At 32.0% G+C, this 25020-nt stretch overlaps 1 protein-coding gene across 7 annotated transcripts; it reads right to left on the reverse strand.

The window, feature by feature from the left end:
- Positions 1 to 1813: 1813 nt before the first annotated feature.
- On the reverse strand, positions 1814 to 24622 carry LOC125073300 (protein DEK). Of its 7 annotated transcripts, none has more exons than XM_047684076.1 (17): positions 24516 to 24622; positions 22954 to 23023; positions 16476 to 16576; positions 9845 to 9946; positions 8386 to 8486; positions 7784 to 7922; positions 7041 to 7169; positions 6430 to 6592; positions 6112 to 6276; positions 5946 to 6031; positions 5534 to 5698; positions 5186 to 5296; positions 4844 to 4964; positions 4408 to 4586; positions 4152 to 4304; positions 2704 to 2875; positions 1814 to 1923 (listed from the first exon to the last, which is right to left on the reverse strand). In XM_047684076.1, the coding sequence occupies exons 1-16, from the start codon at positions 24555 to 24557 to the stop codon at positions 2867 to 2869; spliced, it is 1836 nt and encodes a 611-aa protein (XP_047540032.1). In that variant the 5' UTR covers positions 24558 to 24622; the 3' UTR covers positions 1814 to 1923; positions 2704 to 2866. The 7 variants fall into 7 exon arrangements, with proteins under 7 accessions (XP_047540032.1, XP_047540029.1, XP_047540027.1 ...); XM_047684073.1 differs by having other exon boundaries at positions 4844 to 4961; positions 5534 to 5695; positions 22873 to 23023; XM_047684071.1 differs by having other exon boundaries at positions 5534 to 5695; positions 22873 to 23023.
- Positions 24623 to 25020: the final 398 nt, after the last annotated feature.

Here is a 25020-nt window from a genome sequence, read left to right on the forward strand (position 1 = left end):
TATGATTTTATTTATTTATTAAAAAAAGAAATCAAAATATATAAAAAATTTAAATAATATCAAAATATATAAAAAATTAAAAGTACAATTATATTTACTGTTAGTTGAAACTACTCGTAGTCATACTTCAAAATATTCTGGATTATAATTGGCATTCATAAATTAAATGTCACTTGTACCTTTATTAATGTTCTGAAAATGGGAAAGAGAAAAGAAAAAATACAGACATTTCAAACTTTTATTTGCTTTATTATCTATATTCCAATTGTAAAAGGGGGAACCAGTCACTCTATCACTCCGTGTCACTACGTCTCTACTGATCTCAGCCATTTACACAATATAAAGAAACAACCAAAAATAAGGTTAAAATTCACAAATACACATTTAATGTTGATTAAAACTATCTTATAATTAATCGGTTTGAACGCACCGAGAGTTTTATGTGGAGCGAACAAAACATAACCAATCAATAATAATTCTATTAGAATAAACTAATAGCAGTGATATACGACGAGCAATGCGTTACTGTAGAGACTACGAACAGACTTACGCAGTCTCCGTACGGGAAGGCGTTGCATTGACAAAGTCTAGATGCGTTCAGACCATTTAAACCTAGAATGTTAGCTCACCCACGGACTTAGCGACAGTTCGGCCACAAGTTACACATAGAGAAAATATATCAAATGCTATTTAAGCACCTTAAATTAAACAAAATTATATGAAAATTTTACAAATCGAAAAGTATAAAATTATACTTTGATAAGCTCGGATGCGCTGTGAACATTTTTTTATATATTTAATAGAAGTTGATTAACATTATTGCACAAATCGTTAATTAAATTATTTCATTATACAATTATAGCTGCGTTATATAATTTAGGGAACATTTTATATCAAAAAAATTTAAAAAATAAAGTGCTCGGAACGTATAAAAAAATCTAAAGTTCCGCTTCAACCCGGGGCTAGACCAAAAAGTTTTGTATAAGAATAATTTTTACTTTATCATAACCCTAATCCGATGTTAGCGAAGCGCGGTTCCCAAACGGTGCAGTCCTGTGTATTTACACATCTTAAAAGTACACTTAACCAAACCTTAAATAAGTTTTGCGATAGTGCTTCGACTGCAAATAATATAGTTTACAGCCTACATTAGAAAAATAATCTTACAATCCACACCATTAAAACCAATTAACAACATTCTCTTTTTAATATACACAGACATACAATTACATTATGATGATACGATACTAGGCGAATAATTACGTAGTCGTATGTCTGTTGAAGCCGAATCGATTTGCTGAATTTGTACAATATTCGATGCTTAAAAATATGAAAATTACAGTTAAATAGCTCTAGAAACGAAACAGTGGTCCCGACGCGGTACTCATCCGTTAAACAATACTATATAAAGTACAAACCATATATTATAAGTCGAGCTTCATTAACAAAGTATACAAAAATAGTTCACAAAACAACAGTGGATTAAATAAAAAAGAAACGAGTTCGCGTCTCGCGGATTATCCTTAGTCTATGTTTATATTTTAATATAACTTGTTTGAAAATGTAAACAAACTTCTCAGAATTAAATATTTTTAAGCCTTGGCGACATTCATACGTGAAATCTCCTTCAAACGTAACTGCAATAAGCATCTACGTGTGGTTAGTTATAATAATTTTAATATTAATTGTTTACATTCACTACAAGTTTTATCAAAATAAATATAATGATGCCTACAACACAAATATGAGACGGACCGCGCCGTGAGCTCAGCGGGACTCCGCGGGACTGAGCGGGACTCAGCGGGACTCAGCGGGACTCAGCGGGACTCAGCGGGACGCGGGTCACAATTAGTCTAACTTAACGTGGTGTAGCTTACTTTGCTAAATGTTTGCGGCCGAGGTCACCGCTCACGATGATATGAGCTGAAAGCAAATGTACCATTCAGATAATATTCATTATTTCAACGTTAATAGAAATACAAGGAAACTAAATGAGACAAGACAACTATTATTTTATTATTATCCACACAAATAATAAAACAAAAGTAAATTATCCCTAACTACAAAAGTTTTTTTTTTTTGCTTAAATAAAGTTAATAAGTATTTAGTTGGCAACCCTCATTATAGGAGACATTATAATTAGCACGATCAAAATCGCATTTTTTACTAACGGTACCTGACAGCAACATATAGGTAAGCTGATGTTTGTTTTTTATGAGGGAAACGTACCAAGATTTAGCAAACGAATATCTTGTTACGAAGGTGCATCTCGTTTATTTTCTAGCGTAAATATTTAAAATAAAGCTTATATGAGCAAAGGTTACTTGCAACAACTTCACACATTAATGAAATCAAAAATATTCAGCATTAATCTGTTGCTGAATATTTAAAAAGTTGACGGAAACAAAGCTTGTAGATTCATAGTTATATGTGTTTATCGAGTCGAGTCTTTTTAGTATCAATATTGGTTCATATCTAAGATAAGTTTAAATAATGTACAATATTATCTAACAATATTAAAAATATTTTTATTAAATTATGCAAATACTTGATATCAACGATATGGTTTAAATTTATTATTTATTAATTAATAACGTTAATTACAAAACCTTTGCTCTTATAATTTTAGATAGATATAAAAAAAAAAACATCAAAATATATTTAAAAATAATAATCATGCATAAATAAGCATAAAATCTCTACCTTGAAAAGAAAAGCGGGAGTTTATCCATTCCACTTCATTTCAGATAATTAATTTTTTTTTTTCATAATATATTATTATTGTAATAATATATAACTATGTCCGTTTATAAACTATAGGTATGCTACGTAGACATCTACACTCCGCCCTTAACTCCTAAACATCTTAAATACACTGCAACAAACAAAAAGAAAAACAAATAAAAATAAACGAATTAAAAAAATAAGACATGCAACGATTATTTCCAAATATCATTTTCGCAAATCATATTATTTTCCTAATAATATAGATAAAAAACAGCCTATATTTTTTATTGATTAAAATTTTCGCTATTAATTTTTCATATACATAGTAATTTTACAACTTCGCGTCATTAAGAAAAATGAAAATAAACCTTGTATAGTTTTAATATTAAAAAAAAAATATGTTTTACAAAATGATAGAAAAAGTAATAGCTACCTGTTCATTTTATAGATAAAAATATGTTAAGTGAATTCAAATAAAAGTCAAATGAAATATACTTATTAACCGAAATACGTACGGCTATTTTAAAAAAAAAAAAAAAACACATGTTCAATGACTTGTACCAATGACAAAATCGATATAACACTCACCGACGTATTAAATGATTAACTTATTTAGGGACTGCTAAAATAGGGGAGTATTCAGGAAAAGAAGTTATATAAGATGCCATCGCCGCAGCAAAATTAGCAAAATTTAAAAGATCGAACTAAAAGCTCTTGCTGGTTAAAATTAAACAGAAAAAATACTACTCTCTATCAATCCACGATGACAAGTCATGTCTGGTCGATTTTTTTAATATCCATATAACTTCCTTTGATAAATACTTCATCTAATGGGTAATATCGAAATGAATTACAAGGATTGTTCACCAGTGTCATACTGAGAGTACCCAAATTAAGAGTACCCATAATAATACTTCGTTAAGTATATTGAACTATTACTTGAAGTAGACAATTTTGCACCTGATGTCCCGAAACTGATATGTCTGTAGGCTTACATCGACACTCTTTAGCCTTACCAGATCAACATTTTAAATAAAAAAGTCAACGCGGTCCAACTTACGAGTTGTATTCACTTCGAATTATGTAAATCACATAATGATAAACTTTTCTCAACATTACACTCCCAACTAACATACAGACTAAGTTCGGTAACCAATATATGTCATTTCTTACATATTTAATTTTGTTAAATGAACAGGAAACTAATGATCATATTTCATAAAAAATAAAATATATATAAATCAAAAATCCTTTATGTACATAGAGATTATATTATGTATGTCGCAGGGTGAAAGCTGTGATATTATTAGTGACGTTACAATTTTACGAAATGCCACAATTTCGTAAATATAACGGGCTAATATTAAGAACACTGTACTGTACGGACATGAAGCTATTTTTTACTCTGTGGATTGTTTACTAACCGATTTGACTGTTGCCTTGATAAAGTCCTTCTTGTGCGCGAGATCGAAGTCCGGGTAGTGGCTGTACACCTGCTTGCACACCGTCTTCATCGTGATCTGCTCGAGGTTTGCTCCCTCGAGGATTTGCTTCACGTACTTCTTAATCTCCTCGTCCTAAATAATTTTAGTCTTAGATAACGGTATGTATGGGTTTATAGAAATCGAAGGCCATGTAAACATGTATATTACGAGATAGTAAAGTAACTTAAGTGCTCACAGTAGGCGGCCGTTTAGCCTTCTTGTCCGCTGGCGTATCAGACTCCTCTCCGCTCTCCTCCTCCTCACTACCTTCCTCCTCCTCTTCTTCCTCACTGCCCTCTCCGGATTCTTCAGACGACGCCTTCTTACCCTTCTTGGCCGGTCGACCCACTGGCTTGGCACCACCCTTCTTTTTACCTATGAAATTTAAATAGCCGTATATAAGTCTTTATCCCATGACTCCTAGCATTTATATAGAAATGTTCAGCTAAAAACACGCTGAATTTAAATATATGGAACAAATTTCAAAATATTCAGCAGTTCTAGCGTGATGCGCGTTTAAAAATAAATACGATGTTTATATAGACATATTGAGTGTAAAAACTTGAATCTATCTTGAATCAGATAGTTAAAAACACAAGTACAACAAATGAACTAAATGTAAGTGGCGTCACCTGGCGGCGTGGGAGCTTTCCGCTTGGCGGGCGTGGCCTTGGCGCTGGCTTTGGCCACGGCGCCCTTGCGGCCCTTGCCCACCGCGCCCGCCGGCCGCCCGCGCTTCGACTTCGGCTCCTGCTAAAACATTGATCGTTAATTATTTCATATATAAAACTAATATAAGTAAATCCATTATGTCTAATAATATGGTGGGTTTCTACCGTATATTTGTTCTAGTGCGTAGCTACCTAATAGTCGTAGTCCGGAATTAAGAATGAGAATTTGTTACAACTATGCACCTCAAGAACCAGACAATATAATGTAATTAAAATTACATTATACGTATTAAATAAACTTACATCGGATTCTTCCGCGTCACTGCCGGACTCTCCCTCGCTTTCACTCTCAGACTTGTCGCTTTCATCGTCACTCTCCGACTTTGCCTTCCGACCGCGACCTCTGCTTGCTCCCTATTGTAACAATACATTATATCAAATTATTTTAAAAATTAATTGATTATTTCATCATATGATTCATGCGTGTTTTGGAGTTTGTTAAGTAATTATATTCTCTGAAATAAGTCTAAAGTATTGTAGAATAAAGTGTTAGTAATGGTGTTATGTCATAGTTTGTGTGTGTTGTATTCAATGTGTGTAGATGTAAAAAATATCGACATGTGGTGTGTTGTGATGTGTGGAGTGTCTCACCTTTACCTTCCTTCCTTTGCCCTTCCTTCCCCGCTTGCCCGGCTTGCCGGCGGAGCGACGTCGTCCGGAGCTCTTACGCTTGCGGCCCGGCCCGCTGGCGCCCTCGCCGGCCTCCGGGTCGAAGTCGGAGTCCGCCTCCGAGCCGCTCGGGTTGAAGGAGCCCTGCTTATATCATAGGTCATGTCCGAGATACCATTGAAAGTTCTTTGAATGACTCATGGAAATGTAATTTTATTTTAAGCATAGTGAAGGACGCGCTTAATATAAACCTATCATGCACTAGCAATAGATAATCATCAAATTACAATGGACTGTTAATAAAAAAACACAACTGGTTTGTGACCATAAAAAACATCAAAACTCAAGCGGACAAGAGATATGGATCGCAATGGGAAAAATTAGTGACACTTACATCGGAATCCTCCGAGCCATCCTTCGCCGGCTTCGGCCCCTTGACCTTCGTCTCTGGATCGGTTTCGTACTCCTCGTCCGAGTAACCTAGGGACGAAACGGTATCATAGTAGACACAGAGTGGACTTAGACACGTAGTCGGTGGCGTATGGGGGGGTGGCGCGTACCTCTGTTGTGTATCTTGACGGCGGCGGAGCGGCGCGGGCGGCCGCCGGGCGCGGAGGTGGGCTGCGCCGCCACGGGCGCGCGCGCCACGCCCCGCGCGTGCGGCGAGTTGGCGGTGGGCTGCTGCAGAAAGCCCACCAGGCGCGCTGCTAGCTCGCTCGCGCCGCCTGCCGAACCATAGGAATACGTAGATAAGTACATACTTTTAAACCTTTTTTTTTCCTTTAAGCGAACCTAGCGTATATATAAAAATAACGATTACTTATGATGGGAGTAATTAAACGATATGGATGATCGATAAAGAGCTGACTAAGGCGAACCTTTTTTGTCTAAGTCGAGCATTTCACACATTGTCCTGAGTTGCTTGAGCTCCATCTTAGCCGTCTCCTCGAGCTTAGCCTTGTATTCCGTGGAGCCGATGGCCCACTCGTACCCTTTGAACTTCTTTATGTTGCGTTTCACGTTGCGGTCCAAACAGAGTTGCTGTAATAAATTACATATTTAAAATTTTTATTCTACCGTAAACGCTAGACCTAACTAAACCTACTACTAAGACCTAACAAATTTATATTACTAATAAGTTTTCTCATCTCAATAATTGCTCAATATAATAAATTTCTTATATTTCAAAAATTAAAATGATGAGTAGAATTAGATTCAATTGTTTCCATAGATGAAATAGTAATAAAACATAAAAAAAGCAAAATGCGTTATGAACCCTATTATAAACAACAATATTATTATATACATTAATGATATTAATAAGACCCTACGGTAATATATCATACATAAAACTTTTACTATTTTAATTCATTCAAGAGACACAGTAACTTTACAAATAAAACTCCTTTGAATAAAAACGTAAATATTTGTTTAAATTTGTCTTTAGTTTAATTTTTAATTAATTAAATACATTTAACATAACACTCACCCCATAGAGATACTGGTGAAGTATTTTCTGATCTTGAGTTTTGAACCGTGACAGTGAAACTTCGACATTGCTGATGTGTCCAAGAGGTATGCCCTTCCCGGCCGGCAGAGGAACGGGAGGTTCTGTTGGCTAAATAAATAAGAATATATATTAATTACAATTTTATGCAAATACACAGAAATTCACCAAGTGATTATGCATGACGCATTATGTATGACGATAAAGAAAATATTTATAAGCAATTTACCCCCTCTCAGTTTCGCACGGATAGATGAGGGGTTTACATAAAACCATGTATATCGTAATATTATAATAATTACATTGGTTTCCGCGGCGCAAGCCAGTACAAATTCCCAGTCAGCATGTTTTTTCCCGAAATCCACAACAGTTATCATCCATCAGCCAATTCACATAGAACTATATTTACAAATAAAGCTACCTTGTGAATCCCTCCAGGCATGTAATTGCGTTCGATTTGCGTTTTTTTGAGTTTTATCGCGTTAAAACGTACATCCAGATATTTTTAATTATCTTAAAATAATTTATAACAGTACGTGTATTCATTATGCAATGGTTAATTTATAGAGGTTTTGATGTTTTTTAAACTATAATACTACGTAATGTTTATTTTAAATAATTATTCAAATTCAAAATGACTTCAGTTCATGATTTTATAATAACCGGACAGTGTACTAGGGATTGTAAAGTCAAAAATAGTTATTAATTAACATAGGGTAATATACCTCTCTCTTAGGTTTGGGCTTAGGTGCCTCCTCCTCTTCTTCTTCCTCTTCCTCCTCCTCCTCGCCCTCCTCTTCTCCCTCCTCCTCATCATCGCCTTCATCGTCGCCTTCTTTAGCTTTCTTAACTGGTTTCTTTACTCTATGAACATACTTTAATTTATAACACAAATAAAATAGATTCTGAATATGTTAACGATTTTGGATTCAACAGAATATCTATATAAATACATAAATACATAACCACTATGTATTTATAAATTTGATTAAATTTTACAGCCATATAGTGTACTTTAATAATTATTTGTTTGTTTAAATAATAAGGTTCTGATTACTAAGCACAACCCTTTAATATTATGTATTTAAAACGAATACATAATATTAGCAAAAAATTCGACATTAAACTTCAATCGTTTAATTTATTTATTTAAAAGGTACATCAACATCACACATATTCAGCACTTATAAATAACAGATAAAACAAGAGAAAAAAATTAGAACCTGATATGAGTGACAATTACAGCTGTACACAACATTCACACAAAGAAAAAAATAAAACTTATTGTCTACCTATAGGATTTAAGTAATAATTAAAATTCACTTACTTGTCTTTTGGTTTTTTCTCTTCTTCTTCGTCAACCTCCTCGCCTTCCTCGTCCTCCTCCTCTTCTTCCTCTTCTTCGTCCTCTTCTTCTTCCTCAGTATCCTATATAGAAACAAAAATGATTACACTAATTGTTTAACATCCGTAACTTCCTAGCCGTTTATGTTACCTTCTCTTTCCAAAGGATGTCTTGGAAGAGTCACTAGTAAGATCAGAGAAAGGAATCTTTTTTATTTGTATTGTATCGTAACATTTTACAAAAAAAAAAAGTAATACCGTTTTCATTTTACATCCTACTGATTATATCATATGTTATTACTGAATTAATTTATTATTTGTTTATTACGAGGATTTATCATTTGTAACTTCAGTAAACTCTACTATAGATGACGGAATTAAAACGAAACATGTCTTAAGGGCGTAATGTTTTAAATAACAATATAATAAATCATTGTATAATGTAGAAAAGTGAAAATTATTTTTATATTTTTTTTTTTCTATCAAACAAATAAGAAGATATATGACGCGGATAACCTGTATACGTAGTGCCTGCCTACGTATTAATAGGAATTGTTGTAAACCATGTCAAATACAGGTGTCCCGTAGGTCGACGTCAAGCCGAAATTTCCTGACAGGTAATGCCACACCAGTCATCAAAAAAATTAACAAAAAAAAATTTAAGTCATGTATTTTTGAAGTTATGGAAATTTTTCTTTTATTCCAGAAAATGTACACCATGTGACCGTTTTTTCATTCCTGTTGTTAGAAATATTTACTTTTTGCCAATTTTTTTTCTCTTACGTCATCCCGAATAGTGCTTTATGTAACCTATGTTCCTAAACCCTGTGCCGATCACTCCAACTTGTAGGAAAATGTCATTTTATACCGTACCAAGTTTTCAAAATTAATTTTTCGCACTACTTCAGGACGATCATTTGAATCCATAACTTCAAAAATACATGACTTAAATTTTTTTTTTAATTTTTCTGATAACTGGTGTGGCATTACCTGTCAGGAAATTTCGGCTTGACGTCGACTTTTGGGACACCCTTCAATATTATATTTCAATTAAATCTGTGACCTGTCACTGTGGTAAATTAAATCGATGATAAATAAAGGCCCATATATATGTAACTCTTATTTTAGATTAATATAATACAAATAAAAATACACAGATATTATTTGTTTTATAATTTTTGGGAAATATCGTTGGTATGTTATAATAAATTTTACTCAAAAATATACTCAAGAATCAGGCCACAGAAATATAAACTACATACATACATACATATGACATTTCTTTTGAAACATGCAAGTATTCCTTTGATGTCGTCCTCCAACACAGAGCACGAGACGAATTGTAACCAAAAAAAAAACGCTCAAACATCCAATTTAAAAAGTTCATCAATAAAATTCCTTCATATTAATTCTAATGAACATAAAAAAAAAATTATCCTTACCTCTTTCTTGGGTTTCTTTTTCGGAACTACTTTCTTAGCTGCTTTGTCGTTTTCTTTTAAATCTTCTTTCTCATTTTCCTCATGAGTTTCACCATTTTCTTCCTAAAGTAACGTTTTCATAGTTTAAATATAACATATTTATTTTAAAATTGCATTCCAGTGTTTAACAAAAAACAAAAATATATTGTTGCCTTTTTAATTTGGAAAAATATCAAGGTAACAATTGTCATAACAAGGACAGGAAAATTCTTTATAGGTTCGTCTAAACTTTCATGAACTTTCGGCCACAGTTAGCTTTAATGAAACTATAAATAGGTAGGTTAGGTTAGTATAGTTATACCAGTTAACTACTGTCTATAGTGGGGCAAGATTAAAATAAAATATTTTAAAAGTGTAGACAATATTTAACTTTACTCCAGAAGTTTTCGGCGACTAGAAGTATTTTTGTTGATTATTAATTTTTAAAATTCTCAGTGATTTGGATTTCACGATGATTATACACAAATCCAAGTGTCATAATTAAGGACGTTCGTACGATTACGTTCAATCGACTCGTGCTGACGACGGCGACGAGCAACAGCTCGAGAGTTGTTTACATACTAATACATAGCAACATGACTATTTTTTGTTGAATTATCTATAGTATATTTAAATAGCTTCCTCTTTTTCGATTTTCACATCCCTAGTTTATAAGTACATCACTAGATGTCCTTTGTAATTTTTGACTTAGCTCTTATATCTGGTGGTCGAACTCATATTATCATCATAATTACGTTAATTTCATTAAAACAATATTTTTATTACGAAAGATGCGTGATATACTTAAATGGATAAATTTACTAGTTATACTTAATACGAATTAGGGACAGTAAAAATAAATAGAAATAAAATGTTATTACGTGAAGTTAAGAAGGTATAAACTCTGATATTGGCTCGGTGGACTTGGTAGGTACTAGATCTCTAATAACGTGATAATATCTAATAACGTGATAGATAATTTTTATTGAATTTTCTTGCGTGGCACAACCATATCGTAGTGCGTGTTAACCAAGAAGTTCACCCTATTGCGAATCATTCGGGCGAACTAAAATATCTTTTCTCCGTTGTCACTAAATGAACGCACATCGAGGGGATTCTGTGGCAACAAAGCTTATACGAGTGGCAGCACTTTGTTATTCAGTTAAAGAAAACAAAGGCAGACTAGCTACATTAAACAAGTTAATAAGATATATTCTACTGGAATTATTTTAATTTTTTCCTGATATTTCAATATATGCAGTATTCACCGGGATAAAATGAAAGCAAGTACTTCGTCAATTGCTAGAATTTTCGTATACAACTAAATGCGGCCATCAAGTTTCTATCGCGACAACGCAGCGCGATAAATATGCCCGATACTATAGCCGTGATATTAAGTACAAATAATAAGGAGCAAGGGTGCATTGCAGTGGAGGGCCGGTTGCCTGTGTGACAGTCTTGTGCACACGAATTATTATTTTTTTTACAAAATTTAAATACGTCGTATTGAAATTTTGTATAAAAAATGTGTTTGTATTTCTTTTTTTTTATCGAGACATTTTATGTTGTGTTTATTTTCGACAGAAGAGAATACCATGCCTGTGCGGGAATTTCTTTGCTTTACTTTTATAAACAGTATTTATCATTTGAGAATTAAAATACATTTTTTCAATTCCATAAGTTTAATTATTTCAGAACACAACATGCGTGAAATGGAATTAATCGAACGTCACTGTATATATTCAATTTGAAAGTGGTAACTTTTATAAATTAAATTAACCTATTTTCACGTAGCATTTTGACTATTAGTATGGAATAAAAATAAACTTCAAAAACATTTTATTTATAGTGTAATGTTATCAATTTCAGTGACATTTTTAAAATTACTACTGTGAAATGTCATATCAACTATCAGTTTTACTATATGGGTCATGTATAATTTCATTAGCTTAGGAATCTTTACATACCGCTATTGAAGTCTTCACCTATAAAGAATGACTGACGAAAACGCGCAATAAAATTTCTACAACATAATTAATGTACCAATTACATAATTTATCCGCCAATCCTATGTTCTTAAAGTCATACACCGTTTTCCGATTCGACTACGGGAGATATATGTTATTAATTATATTACATATAATAATTTATCATTATTTATACGTTATAAGGTTTATAAATCAAGTTATATAGTTTGACGTTTATACACAATACGGTTTACGGTGTGACGGTAAACGGAATGACGCTCTCTTATGCCGTCATGCCCCACTCCACCGCCGATCTCTACTCCCTTGGTTGTACGTGGCGCGTATACTATCACGTAGTCTCATTACTATATATTATTATTAAAATTAGATAAACATATATATTTTATTCCCGATTTTGAACGAAACTATGTTTTTATTTATTCGACTCAAAATTTATTCATTACTTTTCTTTAACGATGTTTCACAATTCGAGAAATTAAAATAATTTTTAATTAAAAAAAAATAACCATTTTACTATTTTCTGTACTGCCTAACTCGTCACACACTTTTTTGTACAATACACTTCTATCGTAATAAACATTTCAAACACAAGGTATTTTTATTAGTAGCAGGAAGGCAGATCAAGCACAAGGATCCACTTGATGGTAATCTATATCACTTCGAACGAGACAATCACCTCCGCGCAGGCTTACTTTGTAAAAAAACAATCAGTAGACAGTACCACAAGACGTAAACTCTATTCCAACCATAACAGGAAAAAAGCCAAATCTAGACACGCGGTAGCGTGTCAGCCAAGTTCTAGTAACAGAACTGGCGTGCAGCACCGTGTGTAATATTACACGAACCATTTGGAGCCACTTTTGACCTCCTCATAACTCAAAAACTATTTGACATAAATGTGTCAGAGTGGCTCATATATTGAGACTCGCGAGATACATATGTTTTCCAAATTTCATAAACGCATCTCAAATGGTTATTTAGATATTAACGTCTAAAAATCGTCATTTTTATCACTGACTGACCTATAGATCAAAACTATAACCTACTTCCAGGTGACCTAGAAAGTTCAAATTTGGCATGCAGGTAGATAATTAGGCCAATATAAAGAAAAAAATCTGAAACTGGTAATTTTTTATCATTTTATTATAATTTTTCATTTTATTGGGTCTATTAGGAACACTTTATATACTTAGTTCCTGTGATAACTGTAATGTAATAAAAAAAAATGATGTAAGAACCAGCAATCAAAACTTATGACAGCCGGTCTTAATGTGGATTTTAAAGTCTTCACGTGAATATATAATAACAAGTTGAATTAAGTTTTTTAACCACCCTTAAGTTTTTTAAATCCAAATATTTCCGTTTTATTACTTATTAGTATAGCCGACTTTGGTATTTATTACGTTATTAACTAGCATTTAGCGCACATAAATGGTGCAAAATCTATATATATACTTTAAAAAATAATAATAATAGGTATTTCGGTACACGGCGCGCGACGTGACGCCGAAGCAGCGGGTTAGAAGCGTTGTGATTAAACCTTAACGCGGACGTGTCTGAGCGAGTGGCAACCGCGCTCATAAGAATTATTTCAATGCCTTCCGATGGAAGCTGCTTAGTCTATTCGACTGCATATTTTTTGTTTGAGTATACTAGTATACAACAATAAAATAGGTTTCGTGAGACTGTAGTAGAGTATGTATATCGTAACAGGAATGATTTAAGTTTGTACTCTAGCGCTACAAACGGGGATCCTTATTGCTTGGAAGAACAGTATCGAGCGAGCATGCTGATGTCAGCAAAGGACTGGTGAATGGGTCCAATGAAAAAATAGAGAAAGTACATTGAGGACGTTGACAACAGCAATAGCGCACGTAAAATAACAATTCAATTTAAACATAATTTAATTTGCGAACTAAAAGCCAAACCAAGTTACAGATATTAAGTAATGTACATATATGTTCAAAGGAAACAATTCTCTATTTGCTTAGCATATTGTACTACTATACACAAATCACAAGGCCTTCGCCTTGACGGTGCTCTTTTCGACATAGACTCCTCTATATTAAGTAAAGAGCAGGCTTACGTTGGCCTCTCTAGAGTTAAAAACTTAGATGGAGTACATCTTATCAATTTAGGTCCAAGTCAAATCAAGACACAAGAGAGCTCTATTGTAGAGTACAACCGTCTGCGCACATTATACCACCCCCTACTTGGGCAAATTAAGTATAAACAGAAAACGCGTAAAAAATATCCGGACACTGAATGGGCAATTCACTCGAACATTTAAGAGGTACCTACAAGAAAAATAAGAATGTATCAAAAAAAAAGACAATTATACCCCGTAAACATAAGAAAATAGAATAGCTTAACAAAAACCATTTGGTATTAATTTTGTTATTAATAAGTACCTACTAATAATTTATATACAAAAAGTAGTGATATCCCATCAAAAACATAAATGTAAAAATGAGAGCCAAGTTAAATATTATGATATATACCTTAGTTGTTGTTTTCAATGACAAAAGAAGTGAGATCTAAATTTGTGCCAAGTTAAGTAGTCCTTTCTGAAATTTATTTATAACTACATAAAATATCATTTCTTCTTATAACTTGGGGTAATATATTGTTGCCTAAGGTCTGACTTGGCTAGTTCTCATATACAAATTATATTATAGCCTTCGTAAGTTCTAAGCCTGTTGCAAATGAATTATAAACACAAATTAAGCACGCAAATATTTAATGGTACTTGTCTGGATATGAACTCGCAATATCTGGTTAAGATTTATGTTTTCTAGTGACTGGACCATCGCAGCTCTTAATGTACGTTAATACTAACTAAGCAATACTGAGCTGTCCTCCATTCTTCTTAGATGTTCTGAGTTATAATTTGTTATTTTAAACACAAACTACAATTTGTGTTTATAAACATATAAGAACTAGCCAAGTCAGACCTTAGGCAACAATATATTACCCCAAGTTATAAGAAGAAATGATATTTTATGTAGTTATAAATAAATTTCAGAAAGGACTACTTAACTTGGCACAAATTTAGATCTCACTTCTTTTGTCATTGAAAACAACAACTAAGGTATATATCATAATATTTAACTTGGCTCTCATTTTTACATTTATGTTTTTGATGGGATAAACACATTTGACAGAAATTGACGCGATATCATATCATTATGGCGTTTTGAACGTCAACGAAATTGATATCGGTATTTTTTAAGTGTAGCTGTTGAATTATAAATAATTATATTAATCATAAACTCTTAGTATTGCACAATACAGCTGAGTTATTAGCAAATCGCATGAAATAAGTAAATCTAAGGTTTGTTTATCTTTTTTCCTACTTCCATTGGAATAGGCCATAATGTCTTACATTATGAATCTCTTTACACTGGCCCACTGACTTAAAACCTCACCACAAATATACAATGCAGTTATGTTAAGCAATTAACATAACTGATAAAATTGATCGGTGTGTCCACAATGGACTTGAACAAACCACCAGTGATTTTTATATACATAAATCTTCTGTACGTGTGTATGTATGTAACTGAAATAATAGTAAATGGTTGGACCGATTTCGATGTTTTTTTTTGGTTGGATGGTTTAGATTGGACCAGTAGGTGGCGCCCAGTAGCATCGTCCAGGTTTGGCTAGTTTCAGTTTTAGATAGTTTACAAGAAATTAAAGTCATTCGCTATTACAATTATCATGTAACATTTCAAGGTCAAAATAAAATATCGTATATTTTACGAAGAACGCATCCTATTCTAGACATAGTATATATGCATTTCTGTCCCTTGTCATTACTGAAGGTGCTTTTAATTTTATTGTAATTGCTGTAGATTAAGCTATATGAATATATCTTACTTGGTGGCAGGGCTTTGTGCAAGCCTGTCTAGGTACCACCAACTCATCATATGCATAAGCAGCAATACTGTTCATTATATCATAGACATTAAAACTTAAAAAAAAATAGATAGCTCGACTAATTGCTCCAGACATATCAATAAGTGTTGCCGAGCAATAATTAATCAACAAAATTCCCGTGAAGTGAAACTTAATAAAATTCAAAGAGGGTAGAAACGGTCGCGCCATTGAATAACGAATATATTACGAATTGTGCTTCTTACGGTAAAAAATATATTAGATAAGTGCTTGGACGGTTTAAACGAATTTATTGTTATGTATAATGTTACTGACCATTGAGATAGCAAAAACCGTTACTTAAAAAAGAAAGTATAATTAAATGTCACGTATGGCTGGGAAGGCGTCCTGAACTTTTTATTAAATAATTATAACCAGTATAACCATATCGTGTGAGCTCGAAATTCAGCAGCTGTTTTGGGCGAATTTTTATCGAAATTTATGATAGCAAGGAAAACCTAATTGAAAAAAATAATTTTAATATGAGTTGAGTTTCCCAAAATTGACTCAACATTTTACATACTTGATTTTTTCATTGGTGTAATTTAACAATGACATTAATTTCTTTATTAAAATAACTGATAAAATTGATCGGTGTTTCTTTTTCTCTGAGCACGCTTCACTTCAACTACCTTCTCTCAGAAGATGTGATTCGATTCCGGGTCTGTTTATCAAAATTAACTAACCTTTTTAAAGTCTCCGTCGGTTTTTTCATCTTTTTCATCCTTAGTGTCATCAGCGGGCCCGTCGTCTTCTTTGCCATTTGCCGTAGTTGACTTTGCGTCACCTGAGTTTTGATAAAAAAAAAAAGAATTATAGCACGGACATAAGAACCTTTATTATTTAGGAGTATTTATTAGGAGTCCTGCGATTGATTCTTGACTTGAGGTTCAGTATCATTGTCAATACGACCATTATTAACTAAATAATGAGTACCTAGTATATAATAACCACAGAGCAGATAATCCATGTATTATTTCAAATATATCTATCCTGACAAAAACTGTATGCACACGAAAATACATCAAACTCTACACCCTATTTTCCAAAAAATTACATTCAAAATTCGACTTTTTCATTTAAATCTAATATATATTAAAACAATTTGTCTTAGTTAATCCTGTCTTCTTTGAACAGGATCCAGGATTCTTTGTAATCGCTGATAAGGCTTTTTGCACAACAAAAGGAAAATAACACCTTAATTCTCGAGGTTGTAGGGGATGGTTATATGTTACAATACCAAATTCTTTGGGATGGTGATGACCACACCATCAGGTGGTTAATTTGCCAGATGAAACCATTTCATGTGTTTTTATTTCTATGGTTGGTTATACAAGGTTTGTTAACAGATACTTATTAGTGGCGCTGTCAACCAACTATTACATTAATTATATCGCTAAGACCGTGAAACGCGAGGCTGTTCGTGTGGTCAGACTCGAGATTATTTATCTTCTGTCATTTGATAGAAAACGAATGAAATACTTCCGTTTTACAAACAACTTTAAGGAAAATTGTAATCTCTACGCAAACTTCTGGTCCTTTCAATAACAATTCATAATACAAATTATCGTTTCATTGAGTACAATTTGACAAATAAATATTTATATTGGTAACTTGAGAACATTTTCAAAGGCTTTACGAACTGAGTGTTTGTCAAGTGATATCTTATGTAATTATATTTTTATGATATAGGTAGGTTAACGAACACATAGGCCGATGATGTTAAGTCCGTCCGTCTACAGTTATTGTTGCTGGTAAGAAATACTAACCATTCCTTAAATCGTCATTGCGACACGAGCCTCGAAGGTACAATGTTATGTCCCATGTGCCTGTAGTTAGACTGGTTCAAAACGGAACACAAGAATACAAAGTTTTGCTGATTGGCGGTAGAGTATATGATGAGTGAATGGTACCTACCCAGCGGGGCTTGCACATAACTCTAACCACAAAGTACGTTACCTCTCAAAAGTTTTTGTAAAATTATAATTTTTCATAAATTTTTTTAACAAACTTCAGGAAGCCTATGTACTTATTCGTCATTCAAAACGCTAAACAGATATGAAAATTATTAGTTGTCATGATCTTCGTGTTAATTGCTTTTTGTGATTAAGGATCGTACTAAGTTATCAAAAGTAATAATATAACGAGAAAAACTCAGTAAGTACGTATTTTATAAATAAACTGTTTCGACCAATTTAAAAAATGTATTACGTAACACGGTAAGTACACAGCAAACCGGTTCACGAAATACTGGTTAAACGTATAATTCTTACGTAAGGATAAAAAAATATACCTTTTATCTAAACCAATGTTTATAATCAAGTCATTATACAAATAAATTGCTTATAACCCAATCGATACACGTTTGAATTATAATTTTACGGATTATATATTCTTTTAACTTCGTTCAGAAATTTAAGAGTACAAGTGTGTTTTCATCGCGACACATTTGTCTAAAACAAATATAGACAGAAGTATAAAAGTTTATCAAAAGGGTATACAACGTACATCCTCTGGTTTATTTAGCTTTGTACGAGTTGTTTGGATAAAGTTAAAAATTGAGAAGGCTCAACTCCCTTTAAAATCATAATCGCGCTAAACCCTTGTACTTTAGACTAAACATTTTATAGGTTAAGCTGTGCTGCTTTAATGAGCGACTTAAGACGTTGCCTTTTATATTTAAAGATAACGATTACAAATCTTTTAATTTACTTCTAATCTTATAAGCGTTTTGAACGATGAACTAGAACATACAAAAGATTAAGGGGTACAAGTGAAAAAGATGCAAGTTAAAACCAGCGATATGAAAAAGCACATTGAAATGTAACCAACATTAAAATGAAAAAACGAATCGTATTCTTTTAAAAACATTTTTTAACGTATGTGTTATATATAATATCCGATAGAGTTAAGCCTGTCTTTTGAGACTTGTATGAAATAATTTAGTTTTTGTTTTTTTTTTTATTCTATCTTACCCAATATGTGGGTAAAGGAGTTCTATAGATATTTAAAAAAAAAAGAGTTAGATTATGCAGATTCTTTTATACAAAAATATAAATATATAGCGCTAAATATTGCTATCTCTTTCTCGTATACGGAGTTAATGCTAACAAGTATTGGATGTATTTGATATGAAACATTTTTAACTTGATGTCATAAATGAAGGTGTTGACATAAAATTAAATTTTCAATTATAAACACAAGTTGTACATGAATACTCAGTCGCGCTTACCCCGGTTGGTATCAATCCGCACACACCTTTTAACAAATATTTGCTTATAATTGCTACTATACTGCGTACTATAAATTTTCTGGCGCGGAAATCAGTTAATGACGAAAATACTTTTTTACTATAGGTCTTTAGGCTAAGTATCCGCAAAATAACACCCTCAAAGGGTGACAAATATATAGTCCTTGGGTTTCAAGGTTCATAATAAATTTCATCAAAATCGAATCAGTTGTGCAGCCGTGATAGCGTAAGAACCAGAGAGGCAGAGCTACTTTCGCATTTATAATATAACAAAAGTACAGATTATATTATAGGTGCTGCGGTGGGATTCAGTAACAATTTCACTTCATATCTCACTAATGACGTGTTGACAACCGACGGCGATACGCCATTCTGATACTACGTATCCTACAAAATTCACAATTATTGTAATTAATGTCGCATATCAAACTCTGACAATCCACGCTCGTGTTGGTTAGTTTTGAGTTTATTCTCATAGAATATATATATCTACAGGTAAATGAAAAAAGTTGTATACGACATTTTGAATTTAATATTTTTTTTATACGCCTTATTTATTTATAACGTAACCAACTCATTAACCATAAGCCCTCATCTATACTCCAAATTTAATCCAAATCGTTCCAGCGTTTTTGCGAACATTAAGACTTAGTAGAATTATCCGATTCGATTATGAACTTATACCAAAATAAACATACATACAATTCTGCTCAATTAAATATCGTTGAAATAACGACGGAATTCTACTAAGAGAAAGTTATAATTTGTAAACAATTATGTTTTCTATTCAATATAATTACGTATTAAAAACATTATTTTGTGAATAACAGATCCGTTGCATTTATGTACGTGAAAGTTAAGGATAAATTAAATTATTTGAAATATACAAACAAGAATTTCACGTTGCCGGAGAAAATTGTGCTAACTTCAATTATCACCCGACTATAGTGAAAGGCCAGTAATGCGTATACACCACAGTTTATTTGCCTCCAATCAAAACGTCATTTTATATATTCATAATAAAACAAAAGAATACATAAATAACTAAAAAGAAGTCGTTATTATGATTGGATTTGTTTAAATTTATTTTAAGATGGTGTTCCAAATTTTAATTAAGGTGTTTTTTAACTCGTTATGATTAGATTTTTTGTTACCTATGATATGATTTAGTTAGTAAGTAACGGAACCGATACAAAAATATATTATTTATAATTTCGTTTTTTATTGTTATACTTGTTAATTGAATTTTATAGATTTTAGTTTTTTACCTAAAACTAAATAATAATCTACAAATAAAGATAAATGAATATCTTGCATTTTATTCTCTACAATTTCTTAAATCCGTAATCTAATATCCGTAACGGGAACTATCCGAAATAATTTCATATATGTAATCCATATCCAGATCCGAAACTATATGTATATCCCTAACATCCCTGCGTTTACACACGTGTGAGCATACCAATGGTAACTTTAGTGCAAGGTAAATATAGCTACAATTTTACAGATATCTCTCGCTTCGCTTTATTCCAGTGTACGCAATCCTTTTCTATTAATCTTGTCATGTTTTATCGATTACCTGGCGTGTTTCTATGAATATAATCGCATAAGGACTTTAAACGCTTCTAATTGACGGTTTGAAATTCATAACATAATAATTCAAATTACTCTTTGTAACATTGAAAAATTAATTTCCTTAAAAATAAATCGACATTAAATAGCTATAAAATACAAATAAATGCAGGACGTTTCTTCGTATTTCCCAACTGAATAAAACGACTAAACCAATATACAAAAAACTTATACTAGATTATACAGAGTGTCGCGGAAAAGGTTTTAGTGTATACATTATATTATTATTAAAGTAGCTTGCGTTATAGACAATTCGTGTGTCAAGCGTGAAATTCATGTTCTTGAACAATATGATTGTTTCGTTCCAAGTTATTTTTCTTCATATAAAATTAGATACATTACATATATCTACACAGATAACAAATCTTTGGGACTCATATATATTATTTTTGTAATATTTAAATTATACAAATATTAAAACTCACTTTGTATTTCATATTATAATTGAATACGAATTATTTAATCTCTTATGAGTCTGTTATGTTACTTCTCCAAAACCTGCGCTAATGTCACGAGCCGTATGTATATACCTAAACATAAAAAGATCGTTGATAAGCCGCGCAACAACAATAACTTGACCGATAAGGCGGAGATCAAATATTGTAAGCGTTTATAACACGACCGATTTAATTAAACAATTTTTATAATGAGGTATCGCATTCGAACTTTTGAGCTAATCTCCAATAACAAACTCGAAAATCGATGTAAAACTCGATTGTGAATTGACCGATTACTTATCGAATAGATATTGATATATTTTTTTGAATTACGAATTTATTGAGTTTTAGTTTAAAGAAACCAACAGCGATAGACAACATATCCTAGGGAAAGGCCATAAACGTATTAGATGTGCAAACACGACCATTCAGCGGTTGGGTATAAGATCACACCACACACCACCAGACCGTTGGACTGATGACCGCAAGACAATCTTTTTCGCTATCTTTGTTTTACGTCATACGAGAGAAAAAGGTAGCAATAGCATTTCAGTTCTATTAAATTAGTTGTTTTCGAAATGTTTTAAAACATATCCAGTCTAATATCACGTAAAATATTTGATTGCTTCGTTATAAAAAATACAGTTATAAAATTAGTTTGTTAGTATGAAACATGCCTTACACGGAAAATAAACATTAGCGACCTTATTTATACACGTCGTTTAGCTGTGTTTAGTAAAACAATTATCTATATCACTCTCTCTCGTTCTGTCATCATTGATTGACATTCGAAAGAAGAAGATAGAAGAAATATTAGTTAAAATCTCTCATTTAAAAATATATCAAAATTGACCTTTTTTTGATATACTTCATTTATTTTTATTCGGTTTGTAACTTTATGTGACTGAACTTCTAAGCAGTTGGACCGATTTGGATGATTTTTTTTGTGTGTATTTGTATCTATGGATGTTTTCGAATGGACCCGGTAGGTGGCGCTGCGACCGAATACATTTAAAATTATCATTTCAGCCGGATGAAGTCGTGTGTAAGAATATAATATCAAATTGTATCTTTATTCAATAGTCTAAATTTTAATCGAGTGAGTTATTTATTAAAATCTTTTCCGAACGCGCTGCGTCTTCTTGTATAAGTTTTTTTGTTTATTATTGATTTAGTTTATAATCGGTTAGGTACATTAGTAAAGACATTTTTTACTTCGTGTAGTTTCCAGTAAATAAAAATAATTAAATATGTCAACGTTTTTCTAATGATCTATTAATAACGATGAGACAAATTGTTTTTATTGTTATGGCAATTAGAAGATGAATGAAATGTTTTTTTTTTTATTATTAATAAACTTTTCTTTTTTAAATAATAATGATATGTTATGTAGTTATAACATGTACTTAGATGAAAAAGACAAAATTAATGATGATGTAATTTTTTATAGTGTATTTGACTAATTATGTAAAAACATATAACAAAAAAATATAAAATAAATGTTATATTTAAAAAGAACATACATAAAATATATGCGTGATATACAAAATATATAAACATTGACATATAATACAGGAGACAACAGTCACTCCAACTAATCTTAATAGATTTGTTTTAAGTAATAATCAACATTGCATGAAGATTATTTACATATATAATAAAAAGTCAAATACCCTATATAATAATTGTATTTTTACAACTGGCAACACATGAGTCAAGCCCCAGGTTAGTGACGATGTAGATGACAATACAAACATGGCTGACCTTGCTGCTTGTCCTCGTGATCTACATCGGTGTTACCTTGGACCTCCGGCTCTTGGCAGTCAGCGATTGTCAGCGACTCACCCTTAGAATCCTGTGAGGATTCATCTTCTGTTGTCTGGCCATCGCCTGCACCAGATTTCTTGTCTTCATCCTGTGTTAGAAGTTTTAAACAATATTAATTTACGTTAATCTTCATTAAACTATCACAAAAATAGGGATTGCAAATTTCAATTTCTTATAGAAATTATCATGCAATATTGTGTAGTTTAGTATAAAATAAAAAAAAATATTTTTATTATTAAATTTTTCAATACAATACTACAAAACTTTAACGGCATAGATTAATTTTAATCATTTATACAAAAAGTATATGTAATATATAATTGTATATGTCTACATACATAATAAGTTTAAATTTGGTATATATTCTATTTTTCTTTGAGTACTTGATGACATGAAACATTACAAGTATATTTAATGATATATTTTTTGAATACTTTGGTACAGAAAGATAACATTTTAAAGTTTTCAACTGACAATAATTACCATTGAAACTAACATAAGTGCAGGTGCATGTAGTGCATGATGAATTTGTATGAAAAAATATATTATTTAACGCTAAGTATAAACCTAATTAACAGGCAACTTTTTTTTATGATTTATTTTTAATGTAATCACATAATGATTAATTGTATTCTGACATCAATTCTATGTTAAAAAAATGATTTGATATTCAAAATTAAGTTATATTTCATGTTTTTCAAAATATCACGAAATATAGAAAATGTACAGAAAATTTACCTCGCAATCAATTCGAAATGTACACCATATTCCTACTAGCGTCAACTCTTCAACGCGTCAAGCAATTATACACTCTAAGTTGTTACTCTTAAGGCACATAGTTCAATACACAAATACTTACTACCGTATTGTCTATGTCGTATACATAGAGCCGTGTACATAACAACTATGCACCGATATTGCCCAAAATATTAATATAATTTTAAGGTCAAATCATTTTGTAAAGTCAAAAATGTACGAAAATGATACGATATTTCACATTTGCGCACATGAAAAATTACAAGACGCAAAAAAAATCGACTAGAAAAACTAAGGAGGTCACCAATAAAGGCCCCAGACTGGGTTCTTTGGTTTTATTTACATCGCCCGTCGCGTTCGCAGCGTAAATAAGTAGGCGCGAAGCGACGGTTCAGTGGAATAACATCATATTACGATACATTTGAATAGAAATTTCGCAAGAAACAAAATATCAAGGTCATGCGGATTTCCTATCAATGTCATATTATATCGTGCACATTTAACAAAGGCCCTGCAATGAAATGCAAAGGGGCGGGGGTGCGAAATATGCGAAATATTGAAAATTATCCCATTAGAATCAGTTTCGATAACTGATTAAGACCGCATTCACAGTTTTAAATGCGATATATTGACTAATATCACAACCCTCCGTGGCGTAGTTCCCGCGTTTAGCGGGAAGCGAACGTTCTGTCAGCCATGTTGAGACGCAGGCAAACATTAGTGATATAACACGGAAATAACATCACTTCACAGCTCAATTAGTCCTTATTAGATGCACATTAATATAAAGAAAATTAATATAAATACATTTTTCACAACTATACCTGATTGTCACTGATTTTTGCTTTATCGGTATCACCCGACATTTTTCCTATGAAGAAATTGAAAGCGAATTCCAAGCGTCTTCAAACACCGGACAACACAAATGCACGCACCCACAACATAGAAAAAAAAGTTTGCGTTTTGTTACGTTCAATGTAAATATATATTTTTAACTTTTATTACATAATATTAATGAATTTCACTAAAATTAAGTAGATATTATTCTATTATGTATATAAATAAAAATTACTTTTCGAAATATAACCTTTTAAAGACTTAAAAATATATTTTAAAATAAAAAAAAATTAAAGTCAATTGTAACTCTATTTTTTTTAACATTTATATTTTACCAAGATATTATTTATATTTTTAAAATAATATATAATTTAATTTATAAGAGTTTTGTTTAACGTTTTCGAAAATGTACAATCGAAACGCCGCCTACCATAGACAATATTAAAATGTTTTTTTATAACGTCACACTACATGTAAGCTTTCTCTTTTAAT

The sequence above is a fragment of the Vanessa atalanta genome, chromosome 24, assembly GCF_905147765.1.
Source record: "Vanessa atalanta chromosome 24, ilVanAtal1.2, whole genome shotgun sequence".
Taxonomy (NCBI): domain Eukaryota; kingdom Metazoa; phylum Arthropoda; class Insecta; order Lepidoptera; family Nymphalidae; genus Vanessa; species Vanessa atalanta.